The 24,346-nt window shown below is 40.2% G+C and overlaps 2 protein-coding genes across 2 annotated transcripts in view; one reads left to right on the top strand and one right to left on the bottom strand.

Moving 5' to 3' along the window:
- syn2b (synapsin IIb) overlaps window positions 1-24,346 on the top strand; it is a gene marked incomplete at both ends in the record, with an annotated part of 60,240 nt that overhangs the window by 25,180 nt on the left and 10,714 nt on the right. The window contains 6 exons of the mRNA XM_080845745.1: window positions 3,843-3,900; window positions 10,580-10,671; window positions 12,016-12,172; window positions 12,554-12,643; window positions 23,062-23,124; window positions 23,332-23,474. Coding sequence (XP_080701871.1) covers window positions 3,843-3,900; window positions 10,580-10,671; window positions 12,016-12,172; window positions 12,554-12,643; window positions 23,062-23,124; window positions 23,332-23,474 — 603 coding nt within the window. The remainder of the gene's footprint in view (window positions 1-3,842; window positions 3,901-10,579; window positions 10,672-12,015; window positions 12,173-12,553; window positions 12,644-23,061; window positions 23,125-23,331; window positions 23,475-24,346) is intronic.
- On the bottom strand, window positions 13,988-20,498 carry LOC308370984 (metalloproteinase inhibitor 4-like; the record flags this gene model as incomplete). Its single annotated transcript, XM_080845747.1, has 5 exons — window positions 13,988-14,185; window positions 14,527-14,651; window positions 14,826-14,940; window positions 15,564-15,661; window positions 20,366-20,498. The coding sequence occupies 5 exons, from the start codon at window positions 20,496-20,498 to the stop codon at window positions 13,988-13,990; spliced, it is 669 nt and encodes a 222-aa protein (XP_080701873.1).

Genomic DNA, 24,346 nt, shown 5'->3' with positions numbered 1-24,346 from the left:
AGGGTATATGCTCCACACTGTGCAAAAATAAATCAAATATAAAATAAATTAATTAATTTATGAAGATAAAATTAAAAATGTAAATAAAATAAAATTTAAAAATAACTCTAATAAAAAATAAGGTGTTGAATTAAAAATTTGAATTTAAGTGTCTCACTGCCTGTGGACAAAAACTTCTCTTAAGTCTCTCAGTCCTTGAGTGTAGGCTTCGTAGGCGTCTACCCGATGGCAACAGGGTGAAGAGGCTGGCATCTGGGTGTGTGTCATCCCTCCTGATGTTTTTGCCCTCGACTCCACCCTCTTGTGATAGATGTCATTCACGTTGGGTAGAGACGCTCTGATAGTGCGCTCAGCTGAGCGCACCACCCTCTGTAGGTTGGCCTGGTCTTGAGCGGTACAGCTTCCGTACCAGACGGAGATGCATCCTGTGAGGACGCTCTCCACAGCTGAGGAGTAGAAGGTCCTCAGGATGGGAGGGGAGACCTTGAATTTCCTCAGCCTCCGGAGGAAGTACAGCCGCTGCCTGGATGACTTTGTCACATGTTGTGTGTGGAGGGTCCAGGTTAGGTCCAGGTCCAGGTCTTCAGTGAGATGCACCCCAAGGTACTTAAAACTAGGAACCCTCTCCACAGGCTCCCCGTTGATGGTGAGGGGGGTGAACCCGCTGTCCTGCTTCCGTCGGAAGTCCACCACCATTTCCTTTGTCTTTTTAGATGCGTCCGGCATCTCTATAAGAGGGTATGTCCGTCCGTCGGTCGGTCTGTCGGTCTGTCGGTCGGTCGGTCGGTCGGTCTGAAACGCATGTCTGAAACGCATTCTTTCAAGTGTAATTCCCTCCTGTGTCCACAAGGTGGCAGAGTTGAGTTGACGCATCTTGTTGTCCGCTCGGACTTGTTTATATTTAGGGCCAAATTGTTGGACTGACACCACAGTGCCAGGTCTGCCACTTGGTCCTGGTAGGGCTGCTCGTTGTTATCAGAGATAAGACCCAGCACCACAGTGTAGTCTGCAAATTTAATGATGGAGGTTGAACTTCCGGAGGCTGTGCAGTCATAAGTGTTGATGTTGTACAGCAGCGGGCTTCAGAAACGTATTGCTAATCATTCTAAGTAAAGTTATACAGCTCCCAATACCTGCATTGTACATTGTTTATTATATTGTTTATTGCTCTCAGTGCTTGGTGACACCTCCTCCATTATTTCAGCCATCTCTGGGAGTGTTCTTGGTGTCGTTTTAGACAAACGACACCAAGCATCAGCCTATGCACTGAGAGTATGGCATCTTGTTTTTGAGTTCAATAGGGGCACTGGACCTGCACTTAAGCTGATGGAAGTATATTTTTAGAAAGCAAAAGAGCTGAGTAATGCCAGCAGGCTAGACTGAGTAAAATAGTGAACTAGTATGAAGGTTGCTAAATGCTAAATAATCAACACATACTAGCTTGTTTAACATTTAGAAGCATGTTTATCATAATTCCACCTGATAACATGATAATAATTTACTATTTAATCTTAGCTGTCTTGTTGCAAATGTTTATTATTAAATTATCCAGAAGTGAAATGGCTTAAAACACCTAATACCCTATGGTTACAGTGGGTGGTCAAATCCCAAAACTTCTGCTGGAACTTTGGGTTCTTGATGGTCTATAAGGCAGCATTGCCTTAATTGCTTAGGAAAAATATATGTTTAGAAAATAACAACAAGGCAATTTATGAATTAAATATTGTAATTTAATTAATGTTTACAATTTCCGATTTATATATCAGAATGTATCAGACATTGTTTTATATGTATTAACCTTACAGACCAAAATAGCTTGGCAAAATTGCTGAGCTCATGCAAGCTCTCTTAAGAAAATTGATTGTAGATATTTCCTTTGTAGTTGCTGTCTGCTGTGCACCTGATGCACCGTCACTGTCTATTTGCGTGTATGTGTGTGTGTGTGTGTGTGTGTGTGTGTGTGTGTGTGTGTGTGTGTGTGTGTGTGTGTGTGTGTGTGTGTGTGTGTGTGTGTGTGCGTGTCAGCCTGCAGGATTAATTAGACAGACATGTGTCAGAAGGATGGAGAGACCTAAGAGACAAATACCAGCTATGCCAGCGTTATGTCAGAGTTTTGTCTGTCAGTGTGGGCTCTGATGATACCCAGTTCGCTGCGGAGTTGGACACTGAGCTTTGTTAAGGCCGTCTGCGCGTGCGGCCGTCTACTTTTGGCCGTCTGCATGTTGCCGTCTGTGTGTGGTCGTCTACTTTTGGCCGTCTGCGTGTGTCTGTCCAATCGCTACAGATAGGCAGTGAAGCAGCTGTGTGATGTCAGACTGACCCTGAGTTGCACCCTCTGTGCTCTCATCGGGACTCTCATCAGGCCAACAGAGGTCAGATCAGTCATGTTGTGTGTCTGAGCTATAATGTATAAATCCAATCATGCAGGAAAATTACAAGGGAAGACAGATCTTAGACAAAGAGATACCCCAGACCTTGGAAAACTGCAATACACTGGTCAAAGCTCATGCACACAAAACTGATGTCACTTCCTCTGTGTGAGTTCTTTGCCCACAAGATGGCAGCACAATCACAACATTCAGTTGTTCATCACAAATGTGAAACTGGTCCCTGAGGGTTGCCACAAACACCTCTCTGAAATAAAAAGGAACCCCACTTCAGCAGTCCATGTAAGCTCAAATTCCCTTGCGTCTGTCAGGGTCATTGCTGCCACTCAGGGCCACTCAGATAAAGTCTACGGATGGAGGCCTTCCTTCACTTCTCTGTGGCTTAAAGCACCAGATGTAAGTGTGCCTTATACGATCTCTGAACAATAATACTCTCCGTTGGCAAGCTTTCCCTGAGATTGGGTCCATTCGCTACAGAATGACACAAGACAGCACGCTGAGGTAAAGCTAGGCAACTGTGCTCCTGATATTCTAGTCCTACCTTATGGATGCTCCCTTATGCTTTTTATCACAGCTATTTATTTTTGCTCAGGAGTTTTTGTAAGAGTTCAATTGTAATGGAGCCCGTGTTAGTGCTGTTCACCTATCTATTGTTGCAAATATACTAACAGTTCTGTTTGAGTGGATACAACTTAATTACACTGTTTAGCTGGTAAGATAAATCTTTAACCAGAATGGAAATTAAAAGTATTGTTTAAGTTCGGGCAAAATAGCCTCGAGAGCCTGATATTAAGTACTCTCAATCACTTGCACCTATTATAATTGATTTCTCACAATAGTTTCAAATGACTTTTGGGTTGGGTTCATATGTCATAGGTCGTTTACTGCATGGGACAGGTCAGTGCTTGGTGTGGGGATAGAACAGAGGGTTGCTTCTTATTGTCAAGGTGTCTAATGAAGCATCTCACTATTGTACAGTATACATTTAAAGCAACAGTAAGGAGTTTTAGTCTAACACAAGGAATGCAGAAGCCTTGCAAACTTCGTTAACAGCGCAACTGGTATTGATAAAACTAGCATGCTAACTACTGGGTTTTGGCGATGTAGTTTGATGATGATACCAAAACCAGTTGCCAATAAAAACATACCTCAAAAAGGAGCAATTGCTGCGTAGTATTGCTTGAATTGCAATAATAATACATTTTATGGCCTATTTGTGTACAGTTGGATTCCTTGTTATATGATAGCCTATGAAGTATATTAAATTGTAGCCAACAATCCTATTGCTATTTGTCTGGGAATTCCCCGCCCCCTTCACTGACAATATTTCTATGGCATTCATCATGGCAAAATCCTTTGGCTTGTTTAGCTGACCAACTTTAGAGGTAATTTGTTTGATTCTCACACAGTTCCTGTTCATACAGACTCTTTAAAAGATGTTTTCTTATTTTACAGGGCAAAAGTCTTCAGAGGAAAGAAGGTTCAAGGAGAATATGACATCAAAGTTGAGCAGGTAAAGTGTACAAATGTTCAAAGGTCTGTGCAACTGTACATAAAAAAAACACTAGTATCCATTGGCATCATTCATTTTGGTTGGGTTGACAGTTATGTTCCAGACACACATACAGTATATACAGTGCCACTTTAAAGTATGTGAACCCCTTGACCACTTAGGAGTTTTCTGTTGTTTTACCATGATTTTTCATTTTTTTTCATCACCAATTTTCCATAGAAGGAATGTCAGGTTTATGTTTATCATTTGCATGTACTTTTTTTAGAGGGAATTGTTTGAGTAGCCAAAAGACTACATGAAACATGGAATTAGTCCATTTCAAAAGTAAGTGAAACCCCAGCTGAATTTGTAAAGTCAAGCAGGTAACAGATTCAGTGAAACTTATTTGGGTGCTTAATTAGTCAATTAAGCAAACCGATCATCTGAGACATCCTTAGGGAAAGGTTTGGGCAACACAGATTAAAAGAGGGAGGAAACCAACCAAACTACTGTAGTGCCAAGGTGTACCCACACAGATCAACAATGCCGAAAGGAAACGAGATATCCGAGAACATCAGGAAGAAGGTTCTGACAGCCCATCAGTCTTGGGAAAGCTATAAGACCATCTCCAAAAGATTCCAGCTCCATCCATCCATCCAAGACAAATAATTTAGAAATGGAGGGCATTCAACATGACCGCATCTCTGCCTAGAAGTGGACGCCCATCAAGACCATCACCAAGAAGCACCAGAAGAAGAATAAATCAGGTAAAAGTCAACCCACACATCACCTCTAAAGAGTTTCAGACCTCTCTGGCAGCATCTGGGGTAAATGTACATGGGTCTACAATCAGACGAAAATTGAATAGACATGACATTCATGATCGGGTTGCTAGAAGGAAGCCTCTGCTCTCAAGAAAGAACAAAACTGCCCGTTTCAACTTTGCCCGAGAGCACTTGGATAAACCAAAGGCCTTCTGGAAGTCCCTTCTTTAAACAGATGAGTCCGAGATAGAATTATTTTGTCACGATCAAAACCAACAATTTTCGTCTGATTGTAGACCCATGTACATTTACCCCAGATGCTGCCAGAGAGGTCCGAAACTCTTTAGAGGTGATGTGTGGGTTGACTTTTACCTGATTTATTCTTCTTCTGGTGCTTCTTGGTGATGGTCTTGATGGGCGTCCACTTCTAGGCAGAGATGCGGTCATGTTGAATACCCTCCATTTCTAAATTATTTGTCTTGGATGGATGGATGGAGCTGGAATCTTTTGGAGATGGTCTTATAGGTTTCCCAAGACTGATGGGCTGTCAGTACCTTCTTCCTGATGTTCTCGGATATCTCGTTTCCTCTCGGCATTGTTGATCTGCGTGGGTATACCTTGGCACTACAGTAGTTTGGTTGGTTTCCTCTCTCTTTTAATCTGTATGGCCCAAACCTTTCCCTAAGGATGTCTCAGATGATCGGTTGGCTCAATTGACTAATTATTCACCCAAATAAGTTTCACTGAATCTGTTACCTGCTTGACTTTATCAATTCAGCTGGGGGTTCACTTACTTTTGAAATGGACTAATTCCATGTTTCATGTAGTTTTTCAGCTTCTCAAACTATTTCCTCTAAACAAGTACATGCAAATGATAAACATAAACCTGACATTTCATCTATGGAAAATTGGTGATAAAAAAATGAAAAATCATGGTAAAACAACAGAAAACGCTTAAGTCCTCAAGGGGTTCACATACTTTCAAGTGGCACTGTACGTACACTTGTAGTACTCCAAGTATAATACTACTTATTTTCTTTACATCAGTTATAGAAATATATCTCGGCTTGACAAACACACATATATTTGTTGAAGTAAACTTAAGTAAGCTTTAAGTAGTAGGTACAGTAATTTCCCACAAGTACAGTTATTTACTATTCAAAATGTATTGAGCTCAAATGTTCTATTTGGTATTCATTCAGGATTTATGACAAAGAAATATGTTTCAGAGTAAATTAAATGTAAATAAATATCAGCACCTCTGCTAATCATTTTACCAAATCCAGCTGTATTATACACAAATCTGTGTTGATTTTTTAAATTAAAGTAATTTGGAACATACCGCAATGAAAGATCTTATAAGTACATTAAATGCTGTATTGCATCTGGCCTATACTTTCATAAGTGACCAGAGATTATGCCTTGCAGTGTTCCTTAAATGTATTTAAAGATGCACTTCGGTATCAGTGCCTTAATGCGGGATTGATGGTGTGCCCACATCATGATAGCCTTCCTGTTTACCTCAGGCTAAGGAAGTAATCAGGTTGTTAAAGCTCCTTGCTTTGATCTGGGTCTGGCTTCTCTTACTATTCAGACCTGGTAGCCATTGTTTCCCTCTGTCTCTCTTTGTCTAAGGACTGCTATTTACATTGTGTCTGCCAGCAATCTATATATTTATTACATTTTGTACTGGGATACTCCTCCCCAGAAGCAGGTGTAGCTCAAACCACTAACACTGTGTACTAACCACAGATAGTACCACAAGGGGGAGCCCCAGGGAATGGTTTCTTACAGTCATTGCGTCTGACCCCTTGCACTAAGACTAAGCACTGGTTAGTCATTACCACCATCAATTTACAACTAACAGATAATTTCAGGAGGACCTATTGAAACTTGTTAGGAACCAGATGGGGACACTGGCACTTTTTAAAGGTTGAAGCATGTTCAGAACACTACATTTTGAGACAAGACTGTGACAAGCCACTGCAATGTTGAAGCAATATATAGTTACAAGCTCAGATACTATATACAAGCTTACCCGTCAGAGAGAGCCGGCCTCCAACATGTACATATGCCCCTGTCGTTCTCAATGCAAACCGTAGATTTCATAGATGGAATAGAAACCCGTAATGAGTTGCGATGTCAGAACGTTGTAGAACAACAGCATATCTTTGTTATAGTTTGCAAGGCCTTATTCACCTGTTCTGTCTAAAAATAGATACTTCTTCATTGTTGCATCACACTATGCAGATTTTGTTTCCCAACTGTTGTGATGAAAAAAAAACTTTTGTGAGTTCTTTGAGTTGTGAGAATTTCTCAAAGATGGCTCTAACATTAATTAATTCAGTCATTCATAGCCTACTATAGACTACCACGCATACACAACTTGCTGCCCAGACCTATAGTTAAAGCTCATTTGTTTGTTTATCACTTTGTTTATCTGTTGTAAGTCTCATCAAGTAAAGTGAGGGTTGGCTATGGTTCTTGTAATATATTTTAATGTTGAGAAAATCACCTTGGAAGGCTGGAATTACTATCCAAGAAATGGTTACTGAATTGGAGAAACAGCAATAATGAATTGCCTGAGTTAAGGGCATCACTAATGGGTATAGACTGCAATTGCAATGAATACACTAAAGTCAACAAAGTGACAACAGGATAAACATAACACAAAACTTGGACATCATTCTCTCTGGTTGCTAAGAGGATGACTTTGATAGTAGATGCTCCATTCTGCTACAGTCTAGCTTTTATTCAAATCTGGGGGCATGCTTGGGGCCAGCTAGCCTCATGCTAGTTAAATGATGGATTATACTGTCAAAAGGTTTTCCAAATGGCATTTTAATTCCAAGGTGTTATCTCTCTGTTGCAGTCATTTCTATCGCTCAGCAGTAAGAGGAAAAAAGATTATGTTTCTCTTACTCCTGATTTATTTTAGACATCAGTGAGTAGGTTATTGACTCTCAGTATTATGCCACAATTTGCTTGTTGTGCTTATCTAAGTATCTTATCTCATGGGTTAAATGCACTAGCTCAGTACCCCATCTACGGGGCTAATCTTTCATTTTCTCTCAGTCTGTATAATACCTTCATGACTGAAATGTTATGAGGATATGCTAAGGTGATTGATGAGTATTGGGTTCAGTTAAATGTTGAACCATCTTAAATCATTAAACTGATGCTAGTTTTCTTGCAAAAAGCTTTCAATATCTCCCATTTTAGTGCCTAAGAGAGATTCTCTAAATTTGAAGCATAATGTTGGAAACTTAAGCCAAATTTATGGACGTCCGGTCAACAGGGAGATAGGTGATGGAGGCAGACAGATCTGACAATAATTTGTGAAACATGGACTTTGAGATCATTTTAGTTTCCTATAATTACGTGTTTATAATTTCAGCACAACAAATCCAAGACAGTACGAGATACTAGACCTGACTATAAGGATAAAACTATACTGGATAATGACTGGAGTACTAGACCTGACTATTAGGAGACAACAATTAAGCAATAAGGTTCGAGAGGCAGTACGGTATCGTCAATAATGTACTTGTTCGAGGGAGTTGTTAGGCCCGACGCGCAGCGGAGGGCCGGCAAACCCTCGAACAAGTACATTATTGACGATACCGTACTGACTCGAGTACCTTATTGCTTTTATAACACGGTTGCCAGCGACTTTATAAATATTAAGTACAATTAAAGTAAACAGTAAGCTGCCTTTCAGCACAAAAAAAGTTGTAGACACCAAACGTTGTGTATCGCATTTCAGTAGCCGAGAGAAAAAAGTCCCCCTTTGTGTGGCTGTTGCTATGCAACAGACAAATAGCATTGGGAACTTAACGTCTGAAAGACCTAGCACAAAAGCTACGTGTGTTTCAAATGGGTTTTTGGTCTAAGCGCTAAAAGTCAACTACAAATAATATTCGAGACTTTCAGTAAAGACTTCCAATACTCTGCAACATTCGCGTAGCACAGAAACAACTAACCGAGTCAATTAAGACATATAAAAAGTCGTGTAGATAGCTTAATTCACATGAAACATTCCCCACTACATTAGCCACAACACGCCGCCATCTTGGATAGATATTTCCTTTTGAGTGCGTACTGATATGGAACGCTCAGGTAGATGAAAACAGGTCGTACAGTTACTATACCGTAGAATATAGCACACCCCGGAACTAACTCTCAGAATGGTGGATTCCATCTACCCGTGTTATAATTCCATCTACCCGTGTTATAATACTGAATAATGACTGGAGTACTAGACCTGACTATTAGGAGACAACAATACTGAATAATGACTGGAGTACTAGACCTGACTATTAGGAGACAACAATACTGAATAATGACTGGAGTACTAGACCTGACTATTAGGAGACAACTATACTGGATAATGACTACCAGACAGAATGCCATACTTCCCTTCTTGGTACTGCATAGCACACAGTTCTCATATGTTCTTCAAAACTACATGGAATATGAATGGGCATGTACTCATCAATACATTTTACAGTCTTTTTGTTTTGTTTATGGGTCCTTCATATATTGTCATCAATCAATTATCAATCAATCAATTATCGATCATACCTTTACATTGGGTTTCTTCAAACATCCAAATTTGGTCTGATTTTAATATCATAAAGAAACAGTAAAGCATAATATCTCACTGTGATATTCCTTAAATCTTTTCCATATACTGTATATGCCAGTGGAAAGTGCACTTTTCCCTGCCTCAGATTTCTCCAGCTTAGTCTCACTGTCAGCTCTTTGCTCAGATGTGAAGGTTCATCTTATTATCAGTCATCAGCCACACAGCACCTCATCTGACAGTCCTCATAGTTTTGAGGCTTACCTTTTCAGCATCCCTCATCAGATGCACTCCCCTCTACTCTTTAACTCTGTCCTGTCATCCTACCACCACTGTGGCTAAGACATGAGCACCCCAATTAATGTATTAAACAATTCATGTATTAAAGCTTATTCTTATTAATGTTGACATTCTCTGTCAGTTAGCATGTATATTGTAAGCGTCTGGGAGTTAATGTTTTGAAGTTTTGGGAGTGTCTTTGGATATTAGTTTTGGATGCACATAGAGTACCCTGATGTTTATGTGTCAAGCCAAGCTGTGTAAAGCCAACGTCATAGTAATGTCCGACCCACAGATTGATGTCAAATGGAATTTATTATACAGTCCCTGAAATTTGCACCAACTTGCTCATCTAAAATGTGGCCACATAAGCCACTATAAATTAAGTAAAAACAGCACCTCCTGACAACATACAGGAAAACAGAACTGCACCTCCTGCCAACATACAGGAAAACAGGGGCCCAGCTTGTGCATTTACAGAGGCACATTTTGCAGTTCCATCTCAGCCTTTAATTAAAAGTGACTTTTTGGTTTTACAGACACCAGTGTTTTCCAATGTTTTATGGGAAAGTAGTCAACAGTGCTTGTTTAATTATAGAGCACAATTACATGATGTGTCACACTGACAGTAAAACCTATGACGACTAATCATCTTCCCACAACATCTTGTAAACCATTGCCTTGGATGGCCAGTAATGAGTCATTCAGTCTTGCTGTTATCATCAAGGCCCAGTCAAAACAATATCGTCACCCTTTTATTAGTACTTGCTGAAGATAAATTACATAATATTGCCTCTGCCCTTTTCAGAGTGAAGTGATATTATACACACTGGCACTTTAGTTGTAATGCATTGTATGTTCTGTGATTTACAACATTAGCTATAGCAAATGCAATTTCTGATGACAGATAAGAGCATTAAGCACAAAGTTGATTAAAAAAATGACAAATGTAGGAAATACAGACTTCTTATTGAATATTTAAAAATTAAAAAGTTGTTAGAGGTAAGATTTGTCTGTTTTTATTTTCAATGCTATTGCATGTATTTATTTAAAGACACTTTTGTTTTCCCAGGCTGATTTTTCTGAGATCAACCTTGTGGCTCATGCGAATGGCACCTGCAATGTGGACATGCAAGTCATAAGGAACGGAACTAAAGTGTTGCGGTAAGTTTGAACAGTTCAATTTTCTCCCTCAGTTACAGTAATGACCATGTCACTTGTGCAGTTGCATAACTGTCTGGCTATATAAAAGCATTCCCAATATGGAACATTCACAGTGGGATTTGCTATCATGATGAGGACACAAAGCAACCACTAGACATGTGCCAAGGGGCCTCCTGCTAGATTGAATCAAGGGGAAAATAGAGACAGGCCATGGAAAGATCTTGCGCTTGAGCAATGGAGTCATGGGGCTGATGGAATCAAAGGGGGGCTATATTTGTAAGGGACTGGATGTATTGCCCCAGAGATCCCCTGTAATCATGATTTATTGCCATAAAGTTTTGATAGGTGTGTATTCAATAGGTGTGCTCAGAGAATTTTCCCAGCATCTGTCTGGGCCTGCTGCTAGTATTGTGTCAGATGCCTTGTCACGGGGGCTTGGGAGGGAAATAAAATAACTTTATCAATGGACACAGTTCATCTCCAGGTCAAATTTTGTATTAATGGTCTCTTAATGTGTCAGTGGGTGCAGTTATAATGTGTGTATGTACATGTTATAGTGTCTGAGCTTATGCTAAGCTTATCTTGTTGTTTGATAGAGATTCACTAAAGAAAATATATACATGCTGTTTAAAAACATGACTGAAACATGGACAAAACTAGTATCAAGTAATCACTGCAAGAACACACACACGCAGGAACACACGCGGGCACGCACACACACATACACACACACGTGCACGCACGCGTACACACACACACACACACACACACACACACACACACACACTCACATAGGCACAGAGAGTGAGAGAGTGTTTCTCACTGCGGTGCCTCATTGTGCCTCATTAGGGCTCATTTATATTCTGTGCGCACGAAGACTTGGTGTTCATCAAACTGTGCCCGTGTTTACCTCGCACACACACACCCTCAGACAAAAGAAGAACCAACAGACAGCATCTCCTATCACCATCACTTGTGCAGTGACCTGAGAAGCCTTCTCTCTGTTTTTCTTCATTTCCTTCTCTCTCTCTCTCTCTCTCTCTCTCTCTCTCTCTCTCTAGTTCTTAAATGTATTTCCTTCCCTGTATCTTTTCTATGTTTAACTTCAGTTTCAGTAATTCATGTATTTTTGCCTTTTTGCACTTTATGATGTATTGCTTGGTAAATGTGTATTGTAAATTGTATGACAAATAAAGAATAGCACAAGATTGTTGCCCTGTATTCGAATTGTGGTAGTTTTACTAACCAGCACTGCAGTTTCATGTGCACAATGGCCTCTCTCTTCATTCCAGGGTCACTCACTGACATGCTTCCTAATTTCTCCTCTTTGCATTTGCCCTTCAGGTCCTTCAAGCCTGATTTTGTTCTCATCCGACAACATGCCTACAGCATGGCAAAGAATGAGGATTTCCGCAACATGATTATTGGGCTGCAGTATGCTGGAGTCCCCAGTGTCAATTCTCTGGAGTCCATTTATAACCTTTGTGACAAGCCATGGGCGGTAAGGCTTCCTCTCATTGTTTAACCTCATCTGGATGTTAGATTGACCAAAAACTGCATGTGTAGGTTTAACATGTGCCACAAGAAGAGTGCTGCAAAAGAACACAGATCACAGGGATGTCTTTAGGCCAAACATGTCAGAGCAAAATAGAAAATGTATCTTCGGTACTACATATGTGAGCCTTTTCAGTTAGTTCTGCTAATATCTGCTGTAGTAAAACTAAATAAAACATCTTTCCTAGATGTTCAACACACCTTGTCTTAACAGTGAACAGCCTATGACTAAGGCTAAGTCTGTGCTGCTGGCACACTGACATGGTTTATGAATGTATATCCAGAAACAGAGAACAATGATTTCCCTCTCATCTCTTTCTCTACTCAGTTTGCTCAACTCATCAGCACTTGCAAGAAGCTTGGCCCTGATAAATTTCCACTCATTGAGCAGACGTACTATCCAAATCATAAGGACATGGTAAGCAGATCATCACTGAACTTCTCCTACTAGCCTAATCACAGAGGACGGTGACATTCTTGGGCTGTATTATGTATCTGACAGTTGCAAGAAATAATGATTCTGATGTCATTACTTATGTAAATGTTCCTGTGGCCTCAAGTGAAAATAATAGGGATATATATTTTGATTCCCTGCAGCACGTGGTGTTTGCAATAACCTCACATTTTTAGTTTTGCCCTCAGATGGGAAATATAGTCTGAGATATTTTGTGCATCAAAAAAATGGTGCTTTAGTTTATTTCTGTTGTAAGTGGATATTTTTATTGAATGATAAAACATAATGTTAGTCTGGATGCTAGTCTACTGTATCTCTGCTGTCGCCAGATACAATACTTGGCCTCTGCTGAAAGAGCTAGCATCCAGGCTAGCATTGCACAGAAGATAAAGTATAATTTGAAGAAGATTTGAAATGTTGAAGGTTCTAGTTAAACTTTACTTACAATATTTTTGGTACAGTATAGAAAACTATATTGACAGCAAAAGGAAACATAAATACCCATACAAACTTTTTGTATACAAAATCATTTTCTACATGGCTTCTACGTCTGCTTATGTTAAAGCAATGTATTAGCTTTTTGGCACAAGAAAAAAAATGAACCATCACACAATGAAACCAGATCACAGGGCAAAATCACAGAAAAAAGTTATCAAAGAGGCTTCAATTACGATCTAATGGGTGATTGCTATGCTAGTCTAACTCTTTCATGTACAGAGTTAATGACCAAATAATAGGAATATGCACATTATACAGATTTCACACAGAAGTTCCAGGTGTCCAAAACAAGCAGATACATTTAAGTGTACATACTGTACAGAATTGCTGAAGGAATAAATGCAGATTTTTGACTGATTATGGCAACATTTTCATCCTCAAAGTGGATTTTTGTTTTTTTTATTTTTACATTTCCTCTCAGTGATTCTATTGCACTCTAGGGAAAAAGTGGGAGCACCGGAATGGGTCTTTCCTTTAGAGCAGGTTTGAAGAGACAAGAGGAGTACACCAAACTTTAGCCATATATTACACTTATAAATCAAGCGAGCAAAAGACGAACAAAGTCAGCGTGAAACCCTAGGACCAGGGCCGATGTGTGCATTATGAACATCTGTCCACTGACGGGCACTCTCTTTCTTACATTCATAATAGTGGCAAGGTGAACCCTGCATGTCCTGAACACAGATCATTGAAGTCTCTGAGTTCTGGAGATCAGAGCATAAGATAAGGAGAGATTTGAAAAAAAGAGACCCATATCGCCCTCTGCCTCGCATGGCTGATGGGTGGGAATTGTAAGCGTAGCTTTGCCCCTCAGGGGTCAGACAGGTCAAGCAAGTCCTTCTCAGGCGGAGGCCCTCCCTGGTACCAACCACAAGAGCCGTCACTTCGTTTGATGCAGGCATGCTGTCGCGCCTGTTCACCACTCAAACTGTTGTCCAGCACCCAGTCAGTCCACAAGCACTCGTTATCGGTGGTCGTGGAACAGGGCACTGTGTAGCAAGGGGCAATCTGAGGGACAGTGTAGGGCCAACAGTTAGTCATTGGATTTGGATTGTTTTAGAACATGTATCTTCTTTGTAAATAGCTTGCATGATAATATTTTTTTTCTTTAATGATTTTCTTTTCAAGGACATAAATACATACAGGCCGGCTTATGTATTGTTCCCTTGTTCCCTTAATCAGTGGCTAAGGGTCAATTAGTCTATTATCAAGCCATGGCTACAGATATTCAGTACTGTAAATAGATGAAAACTAGTTGTTTGAGAAGAGATGGCTTGATAGCTGTATAGTCATCCTGTGCAGAATATCTGTAAAGAGTCAAAGGAGATGGAGACATTAGCCAGACTTACTTTGCAGTCGCAGCCCATTTGATATCTATAATTGAGATTCTTCTTTTGGGTTAGTGACAAGTTGTCCCATGGCTCAGTGAAGTCACAAAGTCCAGTTGAGACTTTGCCATCTCTGCGGATATGCCCTGCAGAACAGCAATGAAATTCTGAATTTAAGCGCAAGTCATTAAAGCCTAACAGGATATTGAGCAGCACAACTGGCAAGCATTAATCAATTCTTATTACAGTTTCTATCATGTGTGGTAAGTCATGATCTACAGAAAAAAAGCATATTTGTTTTAAAGAGGGAGTAACTCTACCTGACAGCAGGTATTGGATTTTGTTATTGGAATCAAGCTTGACTCCACAAAGGGAGGAGTAGAGCGGGGTGTAGACATACTGGATGTCCTTAACTTTATCAAAGCCTTTAAACATCTGCAATAATAAAATACACAGCATGTTATAATCTAACAAAATTGACTTAATTGTTGGTTAAATAGAATTACGATGAAGTCGAAAATAAAAGGTTCATGAATAGGAATAAGAAAAATGATCTTGACAGCAGCCTGATTTATGAAGAAAGAGGGGAAAGGAACAATAACCGCAATGACAGAGTGACTGATCACCACTCCTGACATGTACTGTATGAAAGGAGGGCACTCAATTTTGATTCCTTGGTATTGAATTATTGAGCTTTCCTCATTTTTCTTTTTCATGTAGGCTCATTGGCGAATAGATTTGTAACCTTAAGGTTGTCTGCATGGGTTTATATTGAATGAGATGGGAAGTGAGTAGAACAAGACAGGCAATGAGAAAAATCTCTTTCATTATTACTAAATGCAGCAATAATGTCAAAGAAAGCCTGAGGTGTCTTTCTGATCTCATCACTTCCCATATCGGTAATGCTGTGAGGCGTCATATTGAGAGTAAAAGCAGAAGGATAAGACAGTGTGTTAGTATTATGCCTCATATAGACCAGGAAAGAGGAAACTGATTCTGGTTCCACAGCAGAGAAATTCACATTGGTTGAAATTCATCTGGCTAGTCTCCGCCCTTACCTTAATGAGTTTAATTTCATATTGGACCATCTTCATGTAAGGGGACGAGGTATTGCTTGGAGACACAATCTTCTCTCCTGATATCTTTGCTCGAATCACTGATAAATTAAACATGACATTTCATTAGTAAAGCAATGATAATCTTACAAATAATATTTTATACCATTATCTTAAAAACATATGTATCCTCTGCTTAATTTCAAACAAAATATGCATTAGCTGCAAAAAGGCAGTCTATTTTATCCAGAAATTCTGTACCTAATTGGTTATAATCCACCATATTGTGTATTGTTGTCACAATAACATTTTGAAGTGACATCTTTACTCCATATATGAGTACACTTTCACACTACCCACATATACACACAGTAACAACAACTAGGGGCAACCAGTCTTTAGGAGCTCTACCTGGCCATTAAACAGCACACATTGAGCTGTGCCTGTGCTGATATTTGATCGTATGTGTAATTGTAATAAGAGACCTGCAGTGCTATTAGACCACTGACACACAAACCCCACTGCTCCCCTTGCTGTTCATGGCTCCTCAACACTGGAGTAAAAATCGGAACACGTTTTGCATCACAAGTACCTGTCCCTACCCTTTGGGAGCCTCTGCTGAAGAAAGGCTCACATTGTTCTGAAACAGGATTTCTGACTCTAGTAACCCTAACAAAAGCAGACTGCTGTTATCCATAGAACAGAAATCATCAACTGCATGAAATATGCAATAAACAAACAGGTATCAGTCAAAGAAGCCATGTTTTGGGTGTTTTGAGCTATGCTGTGTGCACACATTGGGTATTAGCTTGCAACTACAAGCTCATATCTGTCATTCCAATCTCCTTTGTCCCTCAACAGAGGCTGGAAAGCTCATCCAGCTGGACAGACTTCTCACTATGAGGCCTGTGACATATTCCCAGCTCACACCAGCACAGCTTGACTTTCACACCTCCAGCCACACAGAGTCAGAGTGCTGTCAGTTGTAACCCTTTAATGGGACCATGGCAGTGACTGCAGTCTAGAATATTGTGCAGAAGGGCTGTCATTTGTATCTCTGTCTATGTTTGTCGAGTGCCCAAATGACTTGCCCTTGTATGTAGATAGAGTCGTTGGCCATGTTTAAACTAGAAACAACTAAAAATGTTAGGAGAAAGACCACATCCATCTCTCTCCATCCCATTTTCAGATGTATGTAAATGAATCAATGTGTGTCGCATCCCATTAAAACCCAAAAGCCTTAACAGGATTAAACTGTGTATACCTTGTATATAACACTGACCCTCATGACAATTTTCTGCCTGCCAGCCTCAGGTCAATTGATTATGTCTGCTTTATCAATACTGTCTGACAGCAAATATCCAGTTGCCTCCTTAACACTGTAAACAAAAAGAGTTCTCAAAAATGATCTCCCTTCCTGCCATGTTTCTTTCCCATGTGTGTACAAGAGTAGCGCTGTGCACAGCACAGTTGTGAAGCAGCCCAGACACATCAGTGTCTGTTTCATAAACGTGTATGTGTTAATATGCTGCATATCATCTATTGTTTGTTCAACTGTCACTTTATTTGTATTGTCTATTATCTTTTGGCAGTATGACAGTGCTGAATTAAAGGCAAACTTTCCTCAGCATGAGGTTCCCAGCAGAAAGGGTTTATGACTGTCTAAAAGACATGTTAGTTCAGGGGAAATGTTTGTGGGTTGTCTTTATGTTGCTCTTGATAACCTTTCATTGTGGAGCCACACACAATGTGACAGACTACAATCACAGTTGTCCAATAAGATAATATCACCACAAGCTGTAAGCAACATTGTTTTGCATATTGGTTAGGAAAATAAAAAAAAAATTTCTTAAAATATTCTAATAGATAGATATTTCATTCAGATTGCAACACTACGTTTAAGATATGCCACTTCCATTCCTTCAGAAACATATTATACATGCACTGGGGTAAATACAGACAATAAATGGTTTTGTTCCTCTTTTTATTAATTTAAACTTTAATTGAACCTTCTAGAACATTTCACATTTGTAGTGAGGTAAAACCACGTCACACCCGAGTGTATCTAGTGCTCTAGTGGCTGTCAGCCTACAGCCTTACTTAAATTCTGAGCGACTGCCAAACTTTACACCAGACAATTTCAATCTGCATTTATTAGTAATGGTGGCCTCCATGATGTTCATCTGGCATTTTAATGAGTCCTGTGCTATCCTGTGGCGGTTTCATTATGAGCCTCTCGAAGGCTGTTGTCACACATTGTTATTAGCCAATCACCTGCAGTGGTACCACAGCCTCTGTGAATGCTGAACAAGGGGACTAGTGCTAGTGTTTTCTCATGCTCATGGTCTTGTCTCAAATACAATGAAGGCATACAAGCAAATAGTACTGGGAAAGCTAGAGTATGTCATTTTTTGCGTCTTTGGGGATTGACAGAAATGACATAACTACAGACAAATATGATGCCATATATTTGAAAATCATAAACTCGTACTTGTTTTTCTTTTCTTAGGAGGATTACATGCTGAATTAACAGCAAGTGCAAATGCAGTTTCAACAACATTTTTCATTCTGAGAAATCCCTTACTTTACTCTTACACTAATCCCCATCTTTGTTTATTTACGAAAAGTATGTATTTAAATCCAGCATAAGATTACGTCGGCTGGGTTCTAATTCAAACGGTGCGCTGGGACTATAGAGTGATGAAAGAGGTCCTGGCCACAGTGGGGTTTTCCCTTTCTTTTCCCAGTTATGTAAAAACGTCTAACGCTGCTGACAACAAAAGAAAGAGAACAACCAATAAAACTAATACATGACCAGTGAGTGATATAAGGGATCTTTAAACAATGCTCTGCTCTGTTATCTATAAGGTTTGAGTTTCACATTGTAATGAAACTCCTTAAATCTTTATAAGGTTTGTAGCTCATATTAGGACAACACAATATCCAATGTTTTTGTATCCATTGCCACATTCTTTAGTAGAAGTATTTTGCTTGAGGACCTTTGAAAAAATGCTTCACTGTTTCCAGTATTGACAGGTATTAAGCACTGTCAGCAAGGAACCCTAGCATGATATAATTCGAAAACATCAAAAACATTCTGAAGGCTTATGCGCCCACCATTTCTTTCCCATCTGTGGTCTATTCATGACAACAAATTATGCACATGTGCACCAGAACGGCAATTTGCAATCTCTCAATTTTAATGTGTAATGGCCTCTAATAGCTTGGCCAGTGTGCCTCTTGGCAACAGCAAGATGGTGATATAAGAAAAAAAGTTGCTTCATTTGCTACAGAACAGATGTATTAACTTCACATTCACAAATGAATCGCAGGCCTTGTCATGTTCACAAAGATATCCTGTCAGGGTCTTTAAAGTGAACAATTAGTATGCAAAGCACCTCGTCTGGCCTATAGAAATGCTAATGGTGAGGGACTTTTGAAACTCATGTAGTACATTTACTCTCTGCGCAGCCTGGACCCTCTTCAGCCAGTGGAGCTTTAGCACTCTGAAGCCCAAGGCTGGGCTAATAGCTCTCCTGGTTACTCCTGTTAAGACCCATGGAGTATGGCTGACAGGCCAGGAAAAAAAAAATACAACTGTGTCATCAAAATATTTTCCAGGCAGATTCCAAAGACACTGGCTTACAGTACTACATGAAGTGTGCCAAACATGCACTGTAGCTAAAACACGGACCCAAATTGACTTGTTTATCCCTACCTACATTTCTTGCTTAATGAAAGTTAAAGCTACAGTATGTTATGTTTTTTTAACAGTTTCTTTGAAATGTGCTAAAAAATATATGCTAGTGTTTTTTCCTGTAGGTTTACAAAAGTCAGGCTTATTAAATTGTCTTGGCAGCATTACAGAGATACTACCCTCTGAAGTTTGACAGTTGGCCTTAATCAAGTCTGTCAAACATGAGAATGCAGGTGAATGACTCTGTAGAGCAGACCTTGCTTATCTTTTACTTTTCTATCGTCACAGAGGGAGCTCCATTTTAAATATTTTGTAAGAAGTTCAGTTTCATTTCTCTTCCTATGGTAAATCAGAAGTGTATAAGCCTTTGTTTTTTTCAAAGCCTCCTCTGTTACTGAAAAGTAAGAACTGATTATGGCTCTAAAACGGTCAGTGCAATTTAGCGTAAGACATACACAGCCAGAGTCCCACTTTTTTACATCTTTCTTTATCTTCTCTCTCTCTCTCTCTGACTTTTTGACATGTACACTGGGCTTTCCTCTCCATGTGCTGGACTCCAGCACTGCCTAACGTGTTTCTGAGGACACAAAGTCAAATGGCACTGTTTATTTTGGCTTACAAAGAGAAGAAGATCATGAGAATAGAAAAAGTACAGAAGGATAGACATGGAGAAAGTGAGAGAGAGAGAGAGAGAGGTAGAAAGGAAAGTTTGTATTTTGTATTTATTTGTGAAAAAGTTAATAATAATTTTGCCTTTAAAGTTGTTTTAGTGTCATTCATTTAAAAACAAAAAAATCAAATGTTAATGGCCTTTTGATTTTTGAAAACACAAAAACAAGCCCCATAGAGAAAAAATAATTAATGAATTATACAAAATTAGTCATGCAGTCATTTACCACCACAAGAACGATTTGTCTGGAACTTTGCAAACAAACACACTAGCCTCAGTGTATAGATGCACACTAACACTATTATTACAGCCGACAATCCCCCGCTGCATCATGCCATGCCGTATCTCAAACAAAAACAGCCCTCTCCAGATGGCCCACAGGTGAAACGCATCAGCTGGTGCGAGCGAGCAAGCGAGAGGCGTGCGTTTCTCACTTACCGATATCCGAGTAGCAGAAGTGTTGCTGGGGGTGTGCGGGGAGGCAGCTGCAGCCCTCCGCTGCCTTGTCCAAGCCCAGGGCAAGGATCAGCACCAGCACCATCAGCACGCACCCAGGCACGGGGACTCCCATGTCGTCGCTCGCAGCTGCCTGCCCTGCCACTGAGGATTAACGTCCTGTTGAAAGTCTCCAAGGGGTTTCTTGCTGGAGTTGAATGCACCAGAGAGGAAGGAGGGAGGCTGACTAGCTGCTGGTTGGTTGCTTTGTTGTACTTGTAGGGATGGAAAAAATGAAAAATATGGCTATGGTTTTGCTTCCAATGCTCTGACTCTAGATCTTCCGTCAAATTTCTGCTGTCGGCACTCTTTTTTCTCTGTCTCACTCTATCTGTCCCTTTCACTCTTTCTCTTCTCTTTAACCTCTCTCTTTCTCTCAACTCTGTATCCTGAGAGAGACAGGGAACCCCTTATGTAGCTTTCATCTTTGTCCGTGGGAGGGACTGCCTCAACCAAAAAAAAAAGGATAAAAAAAGAAGGGAAAAAACATGTCCCTCCTCCCCCTAGTCGGTCTCTCAGCCCCCACAGAATGGTCACCAGTTAAATGAGCACATTGTGCCTTGACTCACTAAATACACATAGACCAAAAAAAATCATAAATGAGCTTTGTACCATCACCTTTTTAAAATTAAACCATCAGACTCAATCTCTTGCTGATTAATGTGTACATGTTTATGGTCTTCACAGTCCTTCACTATTGCTGTGCAGTGTTAGATAAGTCTGGGAACACTCTGTTACTTTAAATCTCACTAGTGGATCACTAAGATGAGTATAGATTATCTTCCTCTCACTCTGTCATTTGCTGTTAAATTGCAACGCTCAATGCCAGTCTCATGTCATTAGTTATGAGACAAACAATGCTGCAGGCATCACACCTGCCTGAAATATGACTGGTATGATCCACAGACACACAGCCAACTGTCACCCAGACATACAAGTTCAAAATCATCCTCTCAGGGGAGAATTTAAATTTCAGTTGTAAATGAAGAAATCCTCTTTCGGAATGTGAAAATGCCATTCTGTCATACAGTATAAGGAACATTTATCTACGGCATAGAAATACAGAATAATACAATTACTGTATCCAAAATGCAAAAAATATTGACCACCATTTTACACCATTCATTATGCTCTTTGAAAGAGTGCCTGCAAACTCAGGTACTCTTACACAGCATACCACTGGTGTGTTTCACATGCAAACAGTGGATTGTGCTTCTTAACTTAGATAACTGTCGTATGGCACACATCACCACTACTACTTCTCCAGCTTAAGCTCCTGTAAGTAGACTCACTTGTGGGTTTTAACAGGTCATAGTTTATGCAATTTACCCTAGCCTGGCTTTATCCGTAAACACCAGATGAATGTTTTTCCTCTTCTTAGTGGACACACACACACACACACACACACACACACACACACACACACACACACACACACACACACACACACACACACACACACACACACACACACACACACACACACACACACACACACACACTACCAATACCAACAGACGTAATCCCCCAAGGGATTGGCCAGGAACATAAATTAAGCAGTATGACAGATGAGTTAGAAAAGGCCAAACAAACCAATATAATACAATTATGATGGCTGCTTGTACTGTTGTATGCTTCCGGGTTCTAACTTAGGTCAGTAAATGATTGACCACTCAGCAGATAGATATATTAAGGCTCTGACAGGTTCTTGATAGCACAGGACGGTAAAAGGTTTCAAATATTGAGGTTAAAGGCGTACTCAGCTAGTCTTTTTTTAGATTACATTTAGCAGTTATTTGGTTTTGTTAGATTAGAGAATTGTGATTTAGTGAATTGAGATGTGCAAGGGAAGCTGTTATACAATGATTGACTTGGACACACTCTTCAGACATAACCTGACCTCAGCTGCCCATATGCCCCGTAGTCAATGCCAGTGTCTTTGAAACTGCCATGCTGACAAATTGCCCAGCTGACCCAGTCTGACCTCATGATTGAATGCAGCAGAGGTGTGTGTGTGTGTGTGTGTGCATGTGTGTGCATGTGTGTGTGTGTGTGTGTGTGTGTGTGTGTGTGTGTGCATGTGTGTGCATGTGTGTGTGTGTGTGCACGTTTGTGTGTGCACGTTTGTGTGTGTGCATGTGTGTGCATGTGTGTGAGTGTGTGTGTGCACGTTGTGTGTGTGTGTGTGTGTGTGTGTGTGTGTGTGTGTGTGTGTGTGTGTGTGTGTGTGTGTGTGTGTATGGGTGTGTGTGTGTGTGTGTGTGTGTGTGTGTGTGTGTGTGTGTGTCTGTGTGTGTGTGTGTGTGTGTGTGTGTATGGGTGTGTGTGTGTGTCTGTGTGTGTGTGTGTGTGTGTGTGTATGGGTGTGTGTGTGTGTGGTGTGTGTGTGTGTGTGTGTGTGTGTGTGTGTGTGTGTGTGTGTGTGTGTGTGTGTGTGTGTGTGTGTGTGTGTGTGTGTGTACAGTATTGTCACCTAACATGTGCTCATGCAGCCACATTTCTCAGACCATCATGCCTGACAACGTGACTCACTATCAAAGAAATCTCATCAATGTTTGGCTACAGCTGCTGTTGATCCTTTAATCTGTAACTATATGATTACTGGGTGGGATTGATGCTGGAATAATGCTTTCTTTCAGATATCCATGCCCACATTCCCAGTGGTGGTCAAAATTGGCCATGCCCATTCCGGTATGGGTAAGGTAAGTTTTTTGGAGAAACTTGTTACTGTGCACAGTCATAAAACTCTATTCATTCACTATGTTGTCTAGTTACATGTCAGTGTATGGTAGATAGGCCTTTTTAAGAGTAGAGCACTCTTGCTGTAAGGAACTAACTAAATAATGCCCAATGCTGTCATGTATCACTTCTCTTCATCCTTCCTCTTTTTTGGTTTGCTTGGTTCTTAGGTCAAAGTGGACAATCACAGCGACTTCCAGGACATTGCTAGTGTGGTGGCCATAACCCAGACTTACACTACCACAGAACCTTTCATTGATGCCAAATATGACATCAGGGTCCAGAAGATTGGCGGCGACTACAAAGCTTACATGTATGTTATGTTGTAGTTATGTTGTATGTTGTGTCTGTGTATTTGAGAAAGTGCTTATATAACTGGCTGACGTACCCAGGGCTTAATTTGTGCCAGATCCTGCCGGAACAGGATCCAGGATCTTTCTGTTTTTGTCTGTGTTTCAGTAACTCCCTGGTATAAAACTAACATAAAATATATATACAGTATATGTTTTTTTTAATTGATGTCAGTGATAGGTGTGTGCAAGTCATGAACTTATTTTCAATATTTCAATATCAGTATTTAATAGTTTGTAGAATGCTAGCTCCCCTCAGCCGCCCTTCTAAATCAAAAAAGTATTTGGGCATTTAAATGCATTTAAGCGCATATGAGAACTGCTTAAATTCCACAAGAAAATACCGACTTTTGCCGCACAGAACAGCAACCAACACTTATAAGTAACAAAATTGAATATCATCAATTCTGTAATTTCTGTTGCGTCAACATAGATTTCAACTCAAAGCGGAAAGGGGCTTTGGAACACCACAAACACACTCTTAGCATCCACCCCAAACACACAAACCCCAATTCCCACGCACCTCCCCCTGGTTGCACACACACTCTCCCGTTCCATTACCTTTTCCTCCCTCCTGACCTCCCAAACAGCACCCTCTCTGTGCTCTAGGATCTTACCGATTTACAAATTAAGCCCTGGATGTACCATGTAAACACCTGCCACAGTAACTGGTCCTTCACAATTTCCAGTATATCCCCATATTAATGTTAATTAAATATTAAATATCCACCAGTTGTGAGAAATAAACCTCTCCGTAGCCCAAATAATGCTGACACAGATATACTAAACTGTACAGAGTTTTATGGTTCATGAACATCTTGTTTGATGTGAAGGA

This window comes from Sprattus sprattus (genome assembly GCF_963457725.1).
Source record: "Sprattus sprattus genome assembly, chromosome: 10".
NCBI classification, from domain to species: domain Eukaryota; kingdom Metazoa; phylum Chordata; class Actinopteri; order Clupeiformes; family Clupeidae; genus Sprattus; species Sprattus sprattus.
Note: the sequence above shows the minus strand (reverse complement) of the source record. Positions and strands in the feature narration are given on the sequence as shown.